Source organism: Anolis sagrei, chromosome 2 (assembly GCF_037176765.1).
Source record: "Anolis sagrei isolate rAnoSag1 chromosome 2, rAnoSag1.mat, whole genome shotgun sequence".
Classification (NCBI taxonomy): domain Eukaryota; kingdom Metazoa; phylum Chordata; class Lepidosauria; order Squamata; family Dactyloidae; genus Anolis; species Anolis sagrei.
This window is the reverse complement of record NC_090022.1, coordinates 221,535,643-221,551,052: the sequence shown is the minus strand read 5'-3', so window position 1 is coordinate 221,551,052 and position 15,410 is coordinate 221,535,643. Positions and strand designations below refer to the sequence as shown.

At 40.3% G+C, this 15,410-nt stretch overlaps 2 protein-coding genes across 2 annotated transcripts in view; one reads left to right on the top strand and one right to left on the bottom strand.

Annotated features, from left to right (window-relative positions):
- The first annotated feature begins 631 nt into the window (after positions 1-631).
- Positions 632-5,159, top strand: TMEM252 (transmembrane protein 252). Its single transcript, XM_067465577.1, has 2 exons — positions 632-909; positions 4,842-5,159. Exons 1-2 carry the CDS (start codon positions 632-634, stop codon positions 5,110-5,112), a joined length of 549 nt encoding a protein of 182 aa, XP_067321678.1. The 3' UTR covers positions 5,113-5,159.
- Positions 5,160-9,637: 4,478 nt separating this feature from the next.
- PGM5 (phosphoglucomutase 5) overlaps positions 9,638-15,410 on the bottom strand; it is a 69,127-nt gene continuing 63,354 nt past the window's right edge. The window contains exon 11 of the mRNA XM_060762246.2: positions 9,638-12,711. Within this exon, the coding sequence (XP_060618229.1) occupies positions 12,622-12,711 (90 nt within the window). The 3' untranslated portion in view covers positions 9,638-12,621. The remainder of the gene's footprint in view (positions 12,712-15,410) is intronic.

Below are 15,410 nucleotides of genomic sequence, written 5' to 3'. Positions count from 1 at the left end.
TTTTGTTAAAAAACACGATTAGAATCCCATATGCAATTACTCCATTTCTGCGACATTTCGCAGACTGATTCCAATGGATTACTGGTGGAATGGGACAAGCGTCATGTGATAGGATCCATTTGGAATCGCGTTCAACACATCTCAAAAATGGAATATATCCCAGTGTGATAGGTCCCAAAACTTTTAGCACACACACACTGAGACCATTCAGATGTCAAATTTTAATGTGTCTTTTTTCTTTTCCTGGTAAAAGCCTACCCTGTGGGAAAAGCTGCCTAGATTCTGGGAAGAGTTTTACGCTTTTGTTCCAGTCCAAACTGCCAGCAGCAGCAGCACAGGCAACAAAGTTTGCAGAGTTTATGCTGGCAGCGAAACGATACAGGAAGTATGTGTTGTCTTTTCCCCAGCAGTGTTTTGATTATAAATTAATCTCTTGAGATATTGTGACTGCTTCAAATGGTTAATGCGTCTGGTTAATGAATACCTGAACAGGTGTCCAGTGAGCATTTTTCTCCGTGTGTATAAAAAGCCTTGAAGGAGTTAGACAGGAAAGAGCACTGAGAGAGAGAGAGAGAGAGAGAGAGAGAGAGAGAGAGAGAGAGAGAATAACTGACTGGAGCCAACTGCCAAGATGTCAAAGAATTTCCTCTGCTTCCTCCGCTACTTTGTGCTCCTACTAGGCTTCCTAATTATTTGCTTAGGAGCCTTTTGCATCTCTACAGGTGCCCCTGCCTGCAAGTGCAATAACATGCCTATTGCGTACTTTCTGTTGCCCCTGGGGTTCTTCCTTCTCATCTGTGGGATTTTCTGGAGCACTTATCACGAGGCCAGTAAGCACAAAAGCCTATTTCACAGCATTTTGCCTGGACATCCTAGAATTCGGGAGAGCCACATCAATACAGTAGACAGGTATGTCTCCTGGGTTTCAACTCATGGTTCCAGTCTTTGAATCTGTGCAGCTCTTCATCTTGCACGTCACTATCTCCTTTCCTTTTCTTACATTTATTTTATTTGCCGAGTCTTTGCTGTTTTTAATTCCAATACCTCTTCAGTTATATCAGTGACTAACCCATGATGATGATGCCAACTCCTCCTCCTCTCTAAAAACAGACCCAGAGTGGCTAACACTAAAAACATCAAAATATGCAACCATTTCTTATTATGTCCTCCATTCTCTTCTCTCTTTGTCTTGATTTAATCCAATATTTGTCAATTTGGCTGAAAAGTGTATTTTATCCTCTGTTCCTTCAATTGTAAGATGCATTCCTCCATATAAACATCTCTAAAATGGGGTGTGTTTGACATCTTCAACACACTAGAGAAAAAAATCCACTTACAATCTGGTTTCTGCCTCCTGCAGAATTCTGGCGTTTATAGTTTAGTGAGTTTAGTGAGGTCTCCCTAAACTACAAACCCCAGAATTCTTCAGAAGGCAGAAACTGGATTTTAAGTGGATTTTTCTCTAGCGTGATGAGGCCTTGGAAGCACAAGTGCTTTTCATATTTATAAAAACAGCTTTTTCTTTTGGTGGTTCTGAAATTATAATGTCTGGAATTGAAGAAATAAGGTAATAATCTGATATTTTAATAAGTTTCTTTCATTTCATGGCTTTTACACCTTTGTACAATAAATTGTTTCAACTTCATTTATCTTAAACTGAGTTCTATTCATGGGATGCTCTACTGCTGCTCCCTAGAATGATGCAGGAGATGGCAAATGGGAATGCAGGAGAATCCCTCCAACACTTCCTTTAGTGGGAGATGCCAGTGAAACCTGATTGAGTGGGCTCAATCCAGACTAAACTAGTTTTACTATTAAAATTAGTGTGAAAAACTAGCCATGACCATCAAATTAAAGTGGACCTCAATTGGCTTATATCAAGATCCCAATATATTCTGCTCCTTTACTTGCACCTTTGCCTTTAATGTTGTAAAGCCAACATTGCCTTCCATTTATTTATTTTAAAAAATGACATAGTGCAGGTTTCAGTAAGTGAAGAAACAAATTAACATTTTTCCTTGTTGAACTGGAAACAAGGAATGAGAAATTGCTTGAGAAATATATCAAATGAGAAATATATCATTTATTCTATATAAAGTCCAGAAAGCCATGTTTAGATTTTATAGTGTTTTTCTTTTTGTGTAACGTATTCTTCCTTTCAGCAGCATAACATTTTAAGAAAGGTTAAAAAATACTTTTAGGCCAATAACTGCAATAGCAGTTACCTTTCTGTTTTTGAATGTTTTATAAATCGTTCAATTCAGGGAAAAATGGGCTTATTTAATGATTTGGAGCCTCCGGTGATGCAGTGGGTTAAACCGCAGAGCTGCTGAACTTGCTGACCAAAAAGTCAAAGGTTTGAATCTGGGGAGTGGGGTGAGCTCCTGTTGTTAGCCCCAGCTTCTGCCAACCTAGCAGTTCAAAAACATGCAAGTGTGAGTAGATCAATAGGTACTGCTTCTGTGGGAAAGTAATGGTGCTTCGTGCAGTCATTCCAGCCACATGACCTTGGAGGCGTCTATGGACAATGCCAGCTCTTTTGCTTATAAATGGAGATAAGTATCATCCCCAGAGTCAGACACGACTAGACTTAATGTCAGGAGAAAACCTTTACCTTTACTTTCTCAATGATTCATCTAATTTTATTATTCTCCTTTAAAAATCAGGTTTCTCTACTTCTGGACAACATTCTCTGTTACTGATAGTATCTTATCAATCAAAAAGCAGGTCCAGGGCTATAGCAATGGGGCTTTGAGACAGAAAAATCAAATTAAGTTTCCAGCCCAGTGAAAAAGTGGCTCAGATGACTAACTCTCAGATGACTAACTTTCAGTTATTATGAGCACAGGGAGACTATGGCATGCTCTTCGGATGAAGCATAGCATTCAAAATGTGAAAAAACAATGCCTGACTGGCAATATTTTAAGAAGCTATAAATCTGCGAGAGCACATACAGTTTGCTTTCATTTATTAAGCAAACACCTTCATGATGGAAATGATGATTAAAAGATTGCTGATGACAATGCGGCACACATCCTAATCAGCTAGACTGCAGCGATTGAAGGATTCTGAGTGGCAAAGTAGTTAGTTTAAAATCATTCCAGAATATTGTACATTCTAAAGTAGAATTGTAGTCTTTTAAGTATCTTAATAGTATAATATTATGAACAGATTAATATGAAAAGCACTTGTGATTCTAAAACACACTCCAATATGGTTCTGGATGGTTTTTTTCAATTAGGCTCTTAAAATGCTAGACTTCATATTGTCCAACAAAAGCTAGAGCTGTTCACTCTTATTTGCACATCTGCTGTTTATACTTCTGTGTCAATGTCTCAGCCATTCTTAGAAGTGAAGGCGGATGCTCTCACAGTAAGAGTTTCTGGATGTCAAAGTGGCCTCTTGCCTGGTAAAGTTTGTTAATGGGCCATGGATACAAATGTCACTTCCTCTTCTGTTGTGGTAACAGCATCATAAACACTCCCAATTGGCGAAGTAGCAGCTCTATAAATACAACACCACATGGACCCTAGTTAGATAAGCAAAAATATTTGACACGGAGACTGCTTGTAGCCTGCACTGCTCAATAAATCAGATTAGACAGACTGCAGGATTCTAATAGAAGACAAGGATAGAAAAACTGGGCACAACTTTTCCAAGTCTTATCTCACTGTCAGTGGCAGACATATCAAAACTCCTTACGAGAGTTGTAAATGCCTTTGGACAAAAACTATTACCCAAATGCACTGTACCTGCCCTTCTAACTTTCTATAAATGTAGGCCATACTTGGCTCTCAGATCAATGAATGTATTTGTGAGGAACTCTGAAAACTAGCCTGAAAATATCTTATCTTCTGTGATTTTTGAAGTTAAGCAAACTCAGACCCACTTAGAAGTGCATCTACACAGCAGAATGAATGCAGTTGAACACTTTAGCTGCCATGGCTCAATGCTACAGAGTGTGGGAGGCATCGTTTGGTGAGGCATCAGCCCTCTTTGACAGAAAAAGCTGAGGACCTTGTAAAACTACAACTCCCATGATTCCATCACATTGAGACCTGATAGTTAAAATGGCACCCAGCTGCATTCATTGTGCAATGTAGGTACCTCCTAGCACCTAGAAGACAGACCATCTAGTAATACCAAGGAGCTCTAGATGGGGCTAGCAAACAATTCTGCTTGAAACCCAAGACTTGTTGACTGGTCTAGATCAGGCATTCCCAAACTGCGGCCCTCCAGCTGTTTGGGCCTCCAATTCTCAGAAGCCCTAATGAGCTTGTTCGATTGTCAGGAATTCTGAGAGTTGAACGCCCAAACAGCTCGAGGGCCGCAGTTTGAGGATGCCTGGTCTAGATCAGGGGTCCTCAAACTAAGGCCCGAGGGCTGGATACGGGCCCTCCAAGGTCATTTGCCCAGCCCTCATTCAGGCTTAACCTAAGTCTGAGACAACTGGAAAGCACACAACAACAACAATCCTATCTCATCAGCCAAAAGCAGGTCCACACTTCCAATTGAAATACTAATAAGTTTATATTTGTTGAAATTGTTCTTTATTTTAATTATTGTATTTTAAGTGTTTTTTTGCACTACAAATAAGATATTTTCAAATTATAGTCCGACTGGACTGTGACCTGGCCCTCTGTTTAAAAAGTTTGAGAACCCCTCGTCTAGATAGATCAATGATTTAATAGTCTCTCAATACAAGACGTCTTCCTCTGTATTGCTGTTTGAATTTTGAAGAGAAAGGAGAATGTGGTGGCCATATACAGGAACTGAAATCCAAAGCAGATCTGTTGTCATCCATTCCAACAATTTGTGTTTTTATCTTGTGTCACTTTCAGGCCTGACTTCTACCCTCCATCTTATGAGGACAGCACTGATCCTGAAAAACAGACATATCCACTGCCGATCAACCCACTGGAAAGAGAAAAGGAGCCTTACAATATACCTCCCCCTCTGTACACAGAGAGCAGCCTTGAATTCATTGAAGAAGTGAGTGTGCAGGACGAACAGCCGCCTTCGTATGAAGCATCCCAGAGGCATCAAGCTGCTGAGCCTGATTCGACTGAGGAAGAGATTCCTAATGCACCTGGGTCAGAGACCAGCTGCTAATGAGGGCTTGAGGAGGACATGAAATAATGTCTGTTGTTCTGGCGAACAGTCCACGGCCATGGCATTGTGTGCGAAGTGCTGTTGAAGAGGACAGGTCTCCTCTCTCAGTGTGCATGAAGTGCCAAGAGAGCCCTTTGGGTAGCACTCAGTGACTGGCAGAGTTGCAATTAGAAAGGTTATTTCAGAAATCATGTGGCAATTTCAACCAGGAATACAGCCTGGTGTTGCTAAGGCTATGACTGATGTCACTGGGTTAAAAACAGTATTGCTGCCTGCTTTGGATAGGCTTGTTTACACTGTCGTGGCTTGCTTCACTCTGCCTGCCTTAAGAAAAGGTAACAAGAACTAGTACCATTTTCCAAAGAGCAGAGCAGTGAATGTTAAGACCTAGAGAATGAAAAAAAGAGATCCTAATGATGAGTGACGGAAGCACATACACACAGACGTACTTAGTGAGATCAGTTATGCTATTGCTGTAGGGAAGAACTTTATCCTTCCCTCGGCATTTACGAAGAGGACGGGAGGCATTTTTCCAAAGATAAACTCTTGAGCTGCCTTAATTGCTTTGCAAGTATTTCTGCGTACAAAAGGGTAAATACATCTTGCAACAGAGAGCCAATTGTGGTGATTAAATAAGACTAAGCCTTGATTGTACCAGGCAGGCTAATTTTACAGCTCAGGTAAACAAAGATTTGGATTTAAACACAAGTGATTCCACTAAAATATATACAGATAAAGCCAAGCAACATGGATACAGAATGTTTAGGTTGTGGATTGGCTTTAGTTTGTATTTAATTATTGTGTGGCATTTTTGTGCAATACATATATATCAGGCATGGACAACTTGGGGGTCGCATGGTGGGCTGGGAAGAAAGGGGTTCTCCCCAAGTCCCCTCCCTGCCCCTTCCTCCCCTTCCTCTTCTCTTTTGGAGGCAGAAAGTGAAGGAAAGATAGAAAACATTTGGATCCCAAAAGGGTTAGTCTTGGTCAGAATGAGATGGTTGGCAGGAACTAAAAAGTGTACCCATTAGACCCTGTATTGCCTACTCCTGATATAGAATCCTAGAGCTGGAAGACACCCCCAAGGGCCATCCTGTCCAACCCCCTGCCATGCAGGAAGGCATAATCAAAGCACTCCTGATAGACAGCCTCTGCGGGAAAAGCTCCAGAGAAGGAGACTCCACCATACTTCCAGGCAGCCTATGCTGCTCTCCAGGAAGTTCTTCCTAATCTTTTCAGTTGAATCTCTTTCCCTGCCATTTGAAACCATTGCTCCCTTGTGCCCTGGTCTCTAGAGCAGCAGAAAAACAGTTCTCCCTCTCCTCTTCCTCAATGGGACACCCTTTTAAATCTTGAAACATGGTTCTCGTGTTCACTCTCTACCTTTTCTTCTCCCAGCTAAAGAGAAGGAAGGGAGGAAGAGAAGGATAGATGGATAGATGGATGGATGGGAGGGAGGGAATGGAAGGAAGGAGGGAGGGAGGGAAGAGAGAAGGAAGGAAAGACAAAAAGGAAGGAAGGAAGGAAGGAAGGAAGGAGAAAGAGAGTGAGAGAAGGAGGGAGGAAAGAGCACAAGGGGAGGGAGGGAGGGAGGGAGGGAAGGAAGGATTTGATGGTGAGAGGAGGGCCAGAGAAAAGAGCCCAAGGAGCCACATCTGGTTCCTGGGTCCGGGTTTGCCCATACCTGATATATATGGTGACTCTCAGTGACACAACATGTGGAGAAGGTATTGTTTAGGATTAAATGTGATGGTGAGAGCAATTCTTTGAATAGTCTTTCTTTTGAAAAAAATGTTGGTATTAATAATGTCATTTTCCATTATGTACCCAGTTACCGATGTCAGACTCAACTTGATAAATGTATATGTATATCGAACTTGATAAATGTCACCCAACTAGACATGGAGCTCTTAAGACATTTGAAATATAGGATTACCAGCATTGATGCATCTGAAGTCCATATGTGTTCTCTGTTTACGTATCCCATGGAGTTTTGACATCTACTTCCTTTGTTTTTGGTTAGTAATCGCTAACAGAGGGACAGGAATTCTTTTCATGAATTATCTAACCGCATTTTGTAATGTAATCTAACAGCCAGTTATTTTGTGTTTATACTCTGTTCTGAAACTATTTGGTTTACATACTGCATTGCACTTTCTTATAATAAAGTTTTGTATTGAAAACTGTTTCAGAGAAACTTAGTGTTTTTAAGAAAGCAGATGAACATTTGTTTCTGTATTATACACCAAAGAAGATCCAACACTGAATGTAGTGCATTAGAATTGAACAGGGTGCTTCATGGTTGAACAAAAAAATCCCACAAAAGGGAAATCCCGCAAAAGGTATATCCTTGTAATACTTTTTTTTTCTTGCATCATTATCATATGAGGACTCTTCTTCCCACATTTTAATTTTTTTCAAGGAATTCAAGGTTTGGGCCTATGTGAGTTTTCCAGGCTGTATGGCCATGTTCCAGAAGCATTCTCTCCTGACATTTCACCCACATCTATGGCAGAGGTTGTGAGGTCTGTTGGAAACTAGGCAAGTGGGATTTATATATCTGCGGAATTTTCAGGGTGGGAGAAAGAACTCTTGTCTGTTTGAGGCAAGTGTGAATGTGCAATTGACCAGCTTGATTAGCACTGAATAGCCTATCAGCTTCAAAGCCTGGCTGCTTCCTGCCCAGAGGAATCCTTTGTTGGGAGCCTTGAAAAGTATTGAATTCAAGGTTTCCTTACTTTTCTCAACATTCCTGTGCAGAAAAATTAAAGCATTTTTCTGGAGAGTTTTACTCCAGATCAATCATCTTACTATTTTCTATATAGCAGTAATCAATATAAAATTAAATTATTCATTTTATATATCCTTAAGTCAGTATGATAAATTAGGTTATATTAAGAGCCAGCAATATTCCCAGTAAACATTAGATCTGAGCACAGTTCTTATGCTGCAATCCTCAACAGCAAACCTAACAAATGGGTTGCTATGGGATTTCCAGGCTGTACGGCCATGTTCCAGAAGCCCACATCTATGTCAGGCATCCTCAGAGGTTGAGCGGTCTGTTGGAAACTAAGTGAGGTTTATATATCTGTGGAATGTCCAGAGTGGGAGAAAGAACTCTTGTCTGCTTGAGGTACGTGTGAATGTTGCAATTTGCCACCTTGATTATCATTTAATGGCCTGCAGTTTCAAGGCCTGGCTGTCCTAACAAATTTGGTCCTAAGCTATATTGTTAATTACAACATCCTTGATTATTACATTTTAAAAAATCATTACTTTGGCCAGAAATGAATGAACTGTAAAACTACTTTTGCCTAAGAAACCTGTGGAATGCACTTCCTAAAATAAGGAGCCCTTCTCTATCTATCTAAGGTGCAGAACAAAAACAGCTTTTGATATAGGGAGGTTCTTGAACTGCAGTTCACATGGTGCATGAATGCCTTATGTTCACAGCAATATGCAAGATTGTTTAAAAGCAAAACTTTGGATGCAGATTCCTTTTTTGGAAACTTGCCTTGAGATTTTTATGTACCTTGGAACCCTCCCTACTCAGTTTCTGAGAAAATTAGAATGCATGGAAGAACAGGATTCCTAAAGTAAACCCTGGGAACACAGTCATGATTTTGCTTTGGTTCAATGAACCGTCCACTCATCTTGTTTATCCTCTGCATCCAACCATGGAGCTGGTTATGATGCATGGACTGACTGACACCAACATCCACTGTTTGGAGCATTTTCAAGGGTCCAAGCATTTTACAGCATTCCAGTTTGATGGTTTCATGCCTTGAGCCAAAGCAATATACCTTGTAAAAAAGAGGAAACAATATACAATACTCAGTCCCTGAATTGGTTCCTTAAAGAAGCAGCGAGGAGCCCCTGGTAGCACAATGGGTCAAACCCTTGTGCTGGCAGGACAGTTCAAATCCGGGGAGTAGGGTGGGCTCCCGTCTGTGAGCTCCAGTTTCTCATGCAGGGACATGAGAGAAGCCTCCCACAGGATGGTAAAACATCCGGGTGTCCCCTGGGCAATGTCCTTGCAGACGGCCAATTCTCTCACACCAGAAGTGACTTGCAGTTTCTAAAGTCACTCCTGACACACACATAAAAAAAAGAAGCAGCAGCAAAACAATGGTTAAAAACCCATGACAAGTTAAGAATACTACATAGTTTAATTTTTGAAAAAGTTATAAAGGTCTCCAAAGTTTTATTCAGTGTTCAGCTTTTTTTTGTCCCTTGTCATCGTAATAAGGCCAATAACAACTAGTGAGACTGGGGTACCTCTTCTGAGGCCCCATCTACATTGCCATATAATCCACTTTCTGAAGGCACTGGACTGAATTATATGGCAGTGTAGGTTCATATAATCCAGTTCAAAGCAGTTAATCTGCATTTTGAAACTGAATTATATGGCAGTGTAGATCCAGCCTTAGAAAAGGAAGATCATGCGGACTACAAATCAGCTGCTCTGTGTGTGGACATGTGTGTGCATGTACTAGCATTATATAAAAATGACCCAGAAAATCCATTTTGATTTACAGAAAAAAAAGTCGTTTAATAAAATAGCAGCAAAACACTATGCTCTTAGAAGTGAAGAAATGCTCGGTGCGCCATTTACTTAGACACACGTTTTTAAAAGTCTTGTTTTATTAGGGTATGCCATATCCGATCATTAGCAATTTCATGCAAGGCAGAAGTATGACACTGCATTGTACTACTACATGTCATAGCAAATTTCAACCAATCTCAAAAGGAAACCAGATAGGTTTCTTAAAGCAAAAGGCTATTGGATGATTGCACTTAAAAGGAAAAAAAAAGTATTTGGCCACCGCAATAGACGCTGCAATGCTACACATGTCAGATTGCACAAATGCTGTTCCCAAGGAAGAATAGCTTTCAAATGAGTCACATGCACAAGGAGTTCTCATGGTGTCAGTGCCCTGTGCCATCGTTGGAACCAAACCATTCCTTAAGAGGCATAAGCACCATTTGCTGTGCCCAGGCATTCACTGAGCCACCTTTTCTCCTCTCGATTTCATTTGTTCAATGATGACTCATTCTATGACCTTCTGATAAGGTATCTGGTAGGCTTTCTGAGTGAATTAGAAAAATATTTTTGAAATGTCATTCCATTAATTATACTTTCACAGGCACCTTTTATATTGTTAGCTGCCTAGACTCCACACTCCAATGAAAACACTCAAGAGGCACAGCACCTCTTTCTGTCACAGCAAGGTTGAAGTTCCTTTAACCAAAGTTATATGAAAATGAAAAGGTTAATGCATTTCGCTGGTTAATTAATGCACTCAAAATGAAGCCTCTTAAAGGCTACAGACTGCTGACCATTTCTGACCCATCCCCTTGAAGGTGTGAAAAGAAAGGAACCAGACTACTATGGTGTTGTAAGTGGATGGAAAAAGTTTAGGATCTTCACTGATTGTTCCACAATTCTTTCTAGCACTATGTGGCAACAACCTAAAGAAAGTGCCACATACTTCTGTGCTGGCCATTTCTTCTAGTGATGTTGAGCCCTATTGTTGGACTCATCTTAAAAGACCCCTCCCCCTCCCACACTATAGCTGTAAATGGATCATAATCTCTTAACTATCAACCTGTGAACTCAAAAAATGCTTGAAATATCACTAAAAGTTAGCACTGAGTTGCCATGTGCTTAAGGAAACAGAGGGCAGTGCCATTTAACACTCTGCCTCCTGGTGAAAAAGTTGTGTGATAAATAAACACTCCACAGGGAGGCTTTTTCTGGCATATTTTTCTGAATTCACAGTTTAGCTTTCTAACGGAGCCACGGAACACTTCCAATAGAAAAGCCTGAGCCTGCCATGGCCAAGCATCTCAAAGAAGTGGAGCACAAGTTCATGCCAAGATACCATTTGTTAAGGCTCTGACCCCAAATTCGTAACACCACTTTTGGATTTTTAGAACGGGGGATAGTCAAGGCCGCCTCCCTCCAAAAAGAGTTAAATTAACAAAAGGCACGGCTCTCTACCAAAGCAGCTGAAGGCGCTCAATACTAAAAGGACTTCTCCTGTAACATTGCCTATAATAAAATAGATAGCTCTTTTAAATTAAAACTGTACAAAATCAAGATTCAGAAAGGGGTTAAGTGGGGGGAAAACCCACTGCATATTTTCACTGCAAGCAAGGAGGCCACATGTGTAGAGCATTTGTGCTGGTGGTGGATATGTCAGTAATACAGCATACAAAAGCAGAAAATAGAAACTGATTGCCAAAGAATTGGCTGCATGGTGATTTAAAATGTCTTCTTATATGGTGAAATCTTAATATAAAGTATGCAAGAAAATAGTAGATGCCAGGATTTAGGTGGTACAGAAAACAGCCTTTATTATTTGTGTAAGTTTGACTAGATGCTTAAGCATGGCTGTTGCCAATATGCTTTGGAAATCATGATCTCATTATAAAGCTTCACTGCATGGATTTAGAAAAAAAAATCCACTGAACTTGGTGAGTTTGATACTAATTAAACATGCAGAGGATCAAGTGACATAATCAGAACTAGTAGAAGTTATATTACTCTTCCTTGCAATTTTTTTTTACCTGAGCTGTATTGCTTTGACAGCCTAGTATGGCTTTTAATATTAAGGAAACGTTTGTGGTATTTTGGGTGGTATAGGCAACCTCTCGGGCAGGTTAAACCGCTGAGGTGCTGAACTTGCTGACCGAAAGTTTGGCAGTTCTAATTGGGGGAGCAGGGGGAGCTCCTGCTGGTAGGTCCAGCTTCTGCCAACCTAGCAGTTCAAAAACGTGCAAATGTGAGTAGATCAATAGGTACCGCTTTTGCGGGAAGGTAACAGTGCTCCATTCAGTCATGCTGGCCACATGACCTTGGAGGTGTCTATCGACAATGCCGGCTCTTTGACTTAGAAATGGAGATGAGCACCAACCTCCAGAGTCGGACACGACTAGACTGAATGTCAGGGGAACACCTTTACCTTTACCTTTTAGGCAGCCTCTTAAGAAATGAACTCTACATTTTTGCTGGAGTGACTATGATTCTGCTCCACCATGAAGGCAGCCACTTAGAATCAAAAGTAAATTTGGTAACAATATGGTACAGAATTTCTTCTATTTCCAACCTTTTTGAAAGCATTATTTTCACAATTTCAAACTTACATTTGAATTACATTTGAGATTCTAAAGCAGTATCACCAAGAAACTGCAAATTGTAACAAAGTCCCAAAAGGGGAGAATGTAGCTGACAGAACATAATATTAGAATAGATATACAGGAAGCTTTTTTTCTCTTTGGTTAATTTTGTGTATAAGAATATAATGAAGCCGTAGTATGGACATAAGTGCATTACTGTCTTAGCAGAAGAATAAAACCAAATACGATCAGCATTTAATTTTGTGTCCCTCCAATTGCTCTCAAACCCTTAAAATAATGTAAGGCACAAACAGCTGATGTGTTGTAACAACGTCTTCTTTCTCTTGTCCTGTTAATCTTGGCCCTGGTTATTGATCTTCCTGTGCTTCAAGTGATGACCGTAGGGCCTTTACGACCTGTCCTCTCGTGAATCTGAGATATTTTCAGTGCAATTGCTATGAGAGGACTCAGTACAGCCTAGAAGGAAAAGAACAATAAAAGTATTTTAAGTAAGAGAAAGTACCAGTAAGATGAATAACTTTTTTCCAAAGAAGATATTTTAATAAGAGATGGCAGCTGTGTATTCAAAAAAGAAACACATTACAGTGTGCATGCACCTAAGAGCATGAGGAGGAAGAGATAGAGGAGAAGGGAAGCCTACCAATTGACTGCTGACAAGGGATATATGATACGAAGGAGCCGAGAAAGTACTTTATGTATGCTCAGGTGCCATAGAGATAGCTAGCTAAATGTCTTTGACAATGAACCCAGAAAGAGGCAAAACTGGGGGCAATTTCCTATTCCCTTCTGAAAGGGATGCTTATCTTTCATGGTGTCACCACCTTAGTGATGAAAATTCAAGGAATAGTGGCAGAAAAGGCTTGTCCACCCATCATGGCTCAGGCTCTTTATCAAAGATTGCTTATCAAAGGTTTTGTGTAAATGAGGAGTACCACTAAGTAGCCAATGTATATACCACTTTCTTTGTTAAGTGTTGTATGATCTGTTAAGATAACATGTAAAGCCAGACTTTTTTTTTTGGCAGTACAAACTGTGGGAATTTTCTGCGCTATTTCTCATGAACACACACAAATTAGATGATCTCTAGGGATCAAGTAACTGAAGATTTTTTTGTTGCCAAGCATTTTCTTTCCAATTTTTGTATTTATGTACTTGCAAAGTCTACTGCAGCTAAGAAGAACTTACAAAAGAAGCCAGTTGTATTTACTTTTACTATCATCTGTAAGATGTTAGCATATGTCTCATCTGCCCTGAACAACAACAACAAACACTTACCAGTAATATATCCATATCACTGTCCTATATCCCAGGATATGATCTGCTTAGAATCAGATTATATGAATCTACATTACCAGATAATCTGGAATAATCTGGGAGATAGGGCAGTGTAGATCCAGTCTTAGTATAACCAAGAAAATCTACACAGCTAAAGTTGTGTATTTTTTTTAAAAAAAATAATGTTTATTGAATTTTTAAGTATACATGACCAGAGACACAGCAGCATATCATAGGTGAAGAGTGGAAAGGCCCAAATGCAGCTGTGAAATACACAATGGAAATTGTGCATTTAATTTCTATTTAGAAAAGTGATTCAAATATCAGTATCACAAATATTGCTGTTGTTAAATTAACAGTGGGAGGCATGCTGCGTAAATTCTATATGTGACATTTTTATGCTGAAATAGTTATGTTCATAGACAATTTCCACTGTGTTGGAAAGCTTCCCATCAACAAGGTGAAGTATCATAGCAATGACGATTTTCACTGGAGTGAAAATCAACTATCGGATAGATGGCCAACTATTTAACCTTAGCAGACTGAAAGCCAAAACCAAGGTCACAACAACATCTGTTATAGAACTCCAATATGCTGATGATAAAGTAGTCTGCGCGCATTCAAAAGAAGACCTACAAGCCTTGGCAGCCATCTCACCACAAAAGTCAACATTGACACTAAAGTACAACACTGCCTGAGCTCTGCGAGTGCAGCATTCTTCCAAATGAAGCAGAGAGTGTTTAAGGATCGGGACGTCTGTAGGGACATCAAGGTGCTTGCTTATAAAGCTATTGTCCTTCCAATCCTGTTATATGCCTGCAAAATGTGGACTGTCATCGGAATGTCCCATCACCGTCAACCAAGGAATGTTGGTGGTCAGGAAAAGAGATTTAAAGATGGGCTTAAAGCTAACTCTAAAAACTGTGACATAGACACCGAGAACTGGAAAGCCCTGGCCCTTGAACACTCTAACAGGAGGTCAGCTGTGACCTGAAGTGCTGCAGAATTCGAAGAGGCACAAATGGAGGGTGAAAGGGAGAAACGTGCCAAGAGGAAGGCGTGTCAAGCCAACCTTGACCAGGACCACCTTCCACCTGGAAACTGATGTCCTCACTGTGGAAGAACATGCAGATAAAGAATAGGGCTCCACAGCCACCTACGTATCTATTGCCAAGACACTACACTTGGAAGGCCATCATACTCAGACAACAAAGGATCGTCTAAGTATGTAAGTAAGTTATGTTCATCTTGGGCCTCAACTACACTGACTATATAATACAGCTTCAAGTACATGGTGGAAATGGGCTTTAGTCCCAAAACACAAAAAACACTATTATGAACATCTGTCACAACAGTGCTCCCATTTAAAATATCAAACCAATTTATTTCTCTCTAAAACAGATTCCTTTCCCCTGTATTTACCCCCAAATTGCTTCCTGTTATCGCAACCCATTCATTTCTCCTCTGTCAGGCAGGTCACTAACACCTTCTTTCTCATTTTCTTTCTTTTTTTGCCAGCCATTTCAGTCCTCAATCTCTTTCTTCCTGTCGGCTTTGATCTCTCCCTGATTCTATGCATTCTGTCATTTCACAGATGAAAACTCTGTGGCCAAGCAACATCAGAATGTAGTCAAGATGGCAAAGAATGAGGAAGAACACACAAGCTAGGAGAGAGTGCAAGAGTCTGTGTTTCCCTGAGTCTGCTGGGGAGGGCAAAGTAAGATTTTGCTGCTCAGCAGGCACTAGCAGGAAAGCATACTTTTAAAAACCAGTGACCAACGCTATTGTGCCTTGTTGTGCTTTATTATTTTAAGTTACGGTGCATGCTTTTATTCTGAATCTATTCCTGCAAAAAACAACTTTTCTATACCTTTCCAAAT

Excerpts from the sequence above, each read along its gene's own strand:
- TMEM252 (XM_067465577.1), top strand. The coding sequence starts at position 632 with ATGTCAAAGAATTTCCTCTGCTTCCTCCGCTACTTTGTGCTCCTACTA. Across the intron at positions 910-4,841 it reads CACATCAATACAGTAGACAG|GCCTGACTTCTACCCTCCAT; the intron begins GTATGTCTCCTG and ends TGTCACTTTCAG.